The sequence below is a fragment of the Oryza sativa genome, chromosome 1 (genome assembly GCF_034140825.1).
Source record: "Oryza sativa Japonica Group chromosome 1, ASM3414082v1".
NCBI classification, from domain to species: Eukaryota; Viridiplantae; Streptophyta; class Magnoliopsida; order Poales; family Poaceae; genus Oryza; species Oryza sativa.
Window position 1 is genome coordinate 33,974,929 of NC_089035.1, and position 6,430 is coordinate 33,981,358.

The 6,430-nt window shown below is 42.9% G+C and overlaps 1 protein-coding gene across 1 annotated transcript; it reads right to left on the reverse strand.

Annotated features, from left to right (window-relative positions):
* Window positions 1-5,927, reverse strand: LOC4327051 (autophagy-related protein 18f). Its single transcript, XM_015765637.3, has 8 exons — window positions 5,275-5,927; window positions 4,029-4,490; window positions 3,533-3,949; window positions 2,561-2,797; window positions 1,661-2,488; window positions 1,387-1,553; window positions 870-1,203; window positions 1-603 (listed from the first exon to the last, which is right to left on the reverse strand). The coding sequence occupies exons 1-7, from the start codon at window positions 5,458-5,460 to the stop codon at window positions 888-890; spliced, it is 2,613 nt and encodes an 870-aa protein (XP_015621123.1). The 5' UTR covers window positions 5,461-5,927; the 3' UTR covers window positions 1-603; window positions 870-887.
* Window positions 5,928-6,430: the final 503 nt, after the last annotated feature.

Below are 6,430 nucleotides of genomic sequence, written 5' to 3' on the forward strand. Positions count from 1 at the left end.
TGAATTAGAGAACGACTTAATATGAATCAGAGTATGAATCAGAGGGAGTAACAATTATCACAAAATCATGCACACAAAGTTTGTACTGTATACAAGGCAACGCATACCCTCAACGCATACATCTTACAAGTACTGTATCCAAGGCAACGTATAGTCTTCGATCTAATCGCCATCAGAAATGGAAGTTTTTGGATAAATGACCTTTACTTGTTTGCCTTTGCCGGTATTGACAAGATAAAAGATGGGTAAAACATGTGCTACTGGTCCAGTTGCAACGTACAAAGGCGAAATTAGTATGGACACACATGCATTCAAATATTCACAAATTAAGAGCTATTATTGAAAATGCAATGAACAATCTTGTTATGTGCACGTTCTTTTGTAAGATGGAAACCCAACTTCACAGCACCACCGCTCCCATACCCATTGGGCCTTAATTCGACCTCCCCTTCATTTTTTTATCAGTAAATTTATCATGAATGCTTATAAATAGAGCTATAGAAGAGAGGTCAAGAACTCCAGGAGGAGAAATGAAAGAATAGCAGCTACACACGCACAATGAAGACTTGCGATTCAAGAAGCTCCTCCATCACCAGTGATCGTCTGCAAGGCATGCCAAGAGCCCATGGCAATGTATTAGATTAAGGAATTTCAATACCCCCAAAAAATAGTAATATCACACATTTAGAATGTCAGCTGTACATATTGAAAGGCTGCAAAACCATGTGACAAGAATTAAGATCTACATCATAATCCATTGGCAGGAAGGAATGGCTCACTAGTCAACGTAGGATAGTTCAGATGCAATACAGTTCCTCAGAAAAATGCACGTATGCTGATGCACAGGCAAAAGGTGATACAGTACTTACCTTTGATCACAGTTGCTATCACAAATCTGGGAGTTGCTCTCTGTCTTCACAATCCTCTTTGTTATTTACAAATCCGAGCTGGGCCTCTGTGTTAAGGCTCTGAGTATTATTTACAAGCTCGGAACGGGGGTTAACATTTGGGTTCTTATTTACAGCACCACCACTATCTTCTACTAAACATTGACCAAAACCATTATCATCAGTGCTAATTGGGCCTTCAGACATGCAGTCCAAAGAGCTAGAACTGCTTCTGCAGGAGAGTCTACCGTCCTCTGAAAATCCGGACTTTTGACGCTGAAGCAATCCATATTTGTTACTATCAGGTGTGCTCACCCTATAGGGAAAGAAGAAAAAGGTTAGCACGAGAGGGAGCTAACAAAACCAAAAGTATCAACAGACCATTCTTGTACATTAAAAAATCCACGACATCATTTGGCCTTTACCAGCAGGAAAGATGCCTTACATTATTGAGTTAATGCCTAATGTATCAATCGCCAAATAAAAGTGCATAGCATACCTTGACTGTTGAAACCTGGATGTATGAAGAGATTCAAATACTGGTATAAGATTCTTTGACCTAGATTCAATATTGCGAGTCTGGAGCTTTTCTATTTCAAGTTCACCTGAAATTATACCAGTATTGTCTGCTTCTAGAGCTCCATCCCCCATTACTTGAAAATGCATCTGGACATCAATCAACACACAGGTGTTATGCGTGCAATTGTGCAAACATGTAGAAGTCAAACAGAACAAAAGAACTGTATTGTAAGGGAATTGGTGAAGCAAAATACCCCAGATCTTGACCAGAGTGGTGTTGGAACAACATGAGTCTGCAATTCACTCTCAGAAATATAAAAATTATGATTCTCATCACCTAGCTTCTGCTTTTCAACAGCAGTGCCATTGGATGGATAAACACTAGTTCCTTTCTTTGCCACTTTCTGAAAAAGTTTACTGTTTTCTCCGATGTCAAAATCACTATATACAAAACTCTCAGCAGCGTCTCTTCGATTTCTTTTATGACAAACATCCCACTTTTGAAGAGCCTCAATAATAAACCTAGTGTCAGTTTCTCTTTGTGATCCATAAGGAATGGCACTCGAGGGAAAATCAATTCCAGGATCCTGCTCTGCAGAGCGATGGAGAACATACTGAATGATGCTTCCAGATGGAGAAAATACTAGTAAATGATACTTCATGCAAGGCGAACTTCCATCTGAGTTTTTGACGGCACCCTTGCAATTGTGAAATGTTGAAGCAATAGCACCAGAAATTGGACTGGAAACACCTGTTGCAAATGCTGCAGCACCATGAACAGCGCCCTTCAACAGGTTGCCTCCATTTCTTATTCTACTAACAACAGACAATGTTACAGGGGGGCCCGTAACAGAGAGTATCTTCTGATTGAGACTCAGAGAGGGAGCTGAGTTTTGGGACCAATGGGCAGTATGATTAACTGATGAATCCACCGCATAACTATTTTCTGCAAGATTGTTTTCGTTGTAGTGAAAGCTTGTTGATCCACAATATGGAGATATTGCAAAGAAATGACTAGTTCCCCTTGAAGAGCTAATCATTATCCATTCACTGTCGTCACTAAAACTGATATCTTTTATGACCTATGGTAAAAAGAGATATTGTTACCAAAACTAAAAATTAGACATAGTCCAGAAATATGTACGCTACCTTACCGCATTGGTGATGCCTCTTTGCAATTTGTACAGATGAACACAGGTTCCATTTGGACCAGCTTCTGATGAACTCCCATGCGAAGAAGGCAGAATGCGGAAAACATTGATATTTCGACCGTGAATTGAAGCTGTCACCAACAAAGTTCCACTGGGATCAAAACAGAGTGCTGAAATGGGGCTAGTATGTGCCCTGAACTGAACCACCATTGATTTAGAGACAATATCTCGAACAATAACCTGTCATTGGAAAGGGAACATTGTAAATGTCACGGTTCCATGAAGCTGGCAAGACAAATATGAGTACGGATAAAATCCTCACTGAAAGTTCACTCCATCCTATAAGTACCAATTGTCAGTGAGATATGGCATATCAGTGGCATATGCACAAAACTATCTTGAAATAATACTCCTGGCAACTTTTTAATATATAAAACAACTCCTTTGGTCACAAATAAGCGCTATCACTAACCAACTTAATCAGGATAAGTTTTGACATCCACCATCGTCAGTTTACTCTATATCTGAATTCCACCAAGACAAAAGTACGACCACAGGATGAATTAACTTTTCATTTATCCTACGACAACACCTGCTTTTGCTAGGTTTAAGCAGAAGGGGAAAACTTAAATTCATGTTGCATTGAGGGATAAGTTGTTAACAGTAATTCTCATTATGCCTTTAACAAAACAGAATCTTTTTGGTGGAATCATCAAGACTAACTCAAAGTTCGTTGTTTGCAAAATAAAATGACAAACAATTTCATTTTTATGCACAGCGAGACAGCGAGTTAGGGCTGAATGGTGCAATCAGACAGGAACAACACCAACTGCACCATCAGATGATTACTCAACTAGTCAGATGGGTTTCTCAATGGCCTTCAATTGGTTGGTTGTTAATATGGTTAGCATATAGAAACATCACAATAGAGTATCCAAAGCTGGTAACCAACATATACTGAGATGAAATCTGTACCATTCCAGCATATTCGCTGTCTGTATGCCCGTTTATTGTTGCCCCATTTGCTTTGAAGCCAGAATTCCTTTGGTTTATAACATTGTTACTACTTGGAATTAAGTCTGAACAATACTTGGACAACTTCTTATATCCAACATCACCAAGTGTTATAATGCCAGAAGCCAGTTGCTTGCTTGATTCTTTTGCATAGTATGCCACAACACTGCCATTTGAACCAGGTTGTGGAACTAGGGGAGATAGATTAAGAAGCTGAGGGGTAACACGGCCTGTATCCGGAACTGGGACTGGATTCCCAGAATATGCAATCCATCTAGGACCCAGTGCAAGTGGTCCATAACTTGAAATTGGTGGAACTATATGACTGGTAAGGATTGTGTATTCTCTCTCCAGTGTTGCAGCATCAAAACAATGTATCTGCAAGAAGCATTTTTGTTTTCCATAAAGGATTATTCATGATCCAAACACCAAGTTAAAAGCGTGGAGTATGGCATACCTGATTAGCCTGAGATACAGCTACAACTCTAGAACTGCACCGTATGGAATAAACAGTTGATCTGAACTTTATTGTATGCACGTAATCATGGACCCTTAATGAATAAAACCGAAGTACAGTAGGATGATTCTCATGGCCAATATTATGGAGAGTACCATTGGCTCCATTGGGAACAGGGCCATTGCCATCATTGCTGATTAGACTTCCTGTGCTAGTTCCGTCACAAGCAAGAGCTAACAGTGGCCGTTCATCTGCAAATTTGTCTTCACTGTTTGTAGAGGCAATTGGTTTCTTTAGGAGTTGCATGAAAGAAACTGTACCATCATGTCTGGATTCTAGCTGTCTTACATCATTAGCATGTTCAACATCCCATACTTGGAAACCAGATCTGTAAGCTAGAAGTAAAACCTGTCGCAGCATGTCACCCCCACATTCAAGTTTATCAAATCCAGCCCATTGTACCTGCAACCACATTTTACATGTAAGACAGGTGTAAATACATTTTTATATGAAAATATTTCCCGAGGATGCAAACAAAAGGAAAAGTTACCCTTCTGCATGTATTTGCTAGTTTTTGTAGACATGGATCCTTTGCAAGGAATTATTACTTCTACTAAAAAGGGGATCTTTTACTTAGATCCAACCGGTTTATGTACATCCGGACGATTTGACTGACCCTACTCCTGCCACAACATTTGTCCATTTGGATGAACTAGGAATGGCATATAATATGCAGCGTCGTATCATAATGTGCTGTCCAAATAGGAATTATTTGGCCAGGAGAATTATAGCCGAAGCTCAAAAGAAGCTTTTCATATTCATGATAACTCAATGGATTAACATCTGCAGCTAGCATTGTTAATGTTAACACACTAATCATCTCACCACTTTTTCTTTCCGCTGGACAATTGCTAGTAACTACCAAAAGCACTATCTATTTCAAACATAGGCAGATTGTTATATGGTGCTCAAAATAAATGCATCAACACTAACAATAAATACTAATACTGCCACATATGGTGAGCACCTTGGTGGCAGGAGCAGAAACTGATTGCGCCCTCCAGCCATAATTAATCTTTGCTCATTTTGCACCAGTTACCACTAATGCACACGTGAGACGGTGAGACATCTAAAGGCTTTTCCGTTGTACTACAATTATTGCCAAGCTAGCAGTTGCTATGCTAGTAAAACACAGCCCAAAAAAACCAACGAGCACAGTGAATTGTTTAAAATCAAGCGAAATAACCTGGTCACGGCTCCCATCCTCGTCGTGGCTGGCGATCGAGTTCACCAGCGACGCGCCCACCGACAGCAGGCTGGACGCGGCCGTGGACGCCCCCGACGACATGATCCTCATGTAGCCGGACAGCGTCCGCTTCGAGAAGGCCCCGCCGCCTCCGCCGCCTCGAGGAGCCTGCGCGCCGCTCCGCATCAAGCCGACCTCGAGGAGGACCCGTGCACGCGACGCTACCACCGCTCCCCCGCGTTCCTCAGACGAAGACCGAGCCTTTGCCTCCAAGTTAAAGCAGATTAACCGAGACGGAACCACCACCAAAAACAAAAAACAGGTTCACCTCGGCGCAACTCCGGCGATCGAATCAACAACTCGGCGTCCCCCGGGCTGTTTCTCTTGGGGGGCTCGGGGGAGAGACTCTTGCAAGAAACAGCCCACCGACCGTATCCTCAGGTGAGCGACATGGCCACGGCGCCGCGCGGGGGAGCTCGGGGGGAATCGCCACTGGGGCGGCCGGAGGAGATACCCTGCGCGGGGGAGGGAGGCGACTGGTGGTGGGAAGGGCGGCGAACTGGTGGTGCTCGGGCGAGCAATTCGATCGGAGAAAGCGAGGGTTTGCAGTTGCGAGGCCTCTCCTCTTTTTTCTCTTTTTTTTTTCTCTGGCCGAGGAAGGAAGGGGGGAGGAGATTGGGATTAGGTGAAATAAAATAGGAGGAAAAGGTTACGTTTATTACTACTACTTCTCTCTCTGAGAGAAAAAAAAAAGAAAATAATGATGCGCTTAGTCCAAGCAATCGGTTGCTGGTTTGCGGTTTTTTCTCTTCGATTTGGTGAATTGATTCGGCGAGAGGAGAACGAAGCAATCGGTTGCTGGTTTGCGGTTTTTTCTCTTCGATTTGGTGAATTGATTCGGCGAGAGGAGAACGAAGCGGCGAGGCAAGGGAAGGAAGCGGAGAATGTTAAAGGGGTGTGGTGGTGGGGCCGTTGGCTTGTTTGAGGGGATAATCTCTTTCACCTCGGGTTCGGATCGTTGCCTCGCCGTCTACGTTTGCTTCTCTCTCTCCCCCTCGGACGGACTCTCCTTGTGGCTCTTGTGGCTCTCCTTCCCGCAGGCTCGTGCGCGTATCTGGCTGTAGTTGCGTCGCCAGATCGGGTCAGCAACAGAAGG

Excerpts from the sequence above, each read along its gene's own strand:
- LOC4327051 (XM_015765637.3), bottom strand. The coding sequence starts at position 5,460 with ATGCGGAGCGGCGCGCAGGCTCCTCGAGGCGGCGGAGGCGGCGGGGCC. Across the intron at positions 4,491-5,274 it reads AGGATGGGAGCCGTGACCAG|GTACAATGGGCTGGATTTGA; the intron begins GTTATTTCGCTT and ends ATGTGGTTGCAG. Across the intron at positions 1,554-1,660 it reads CACTCTGGTCAAGATCTGGG|ATGCATTTTCAAGTAATGGG; the intron begins GTATTTTGCTTC and ends ATTGATGTCCAG.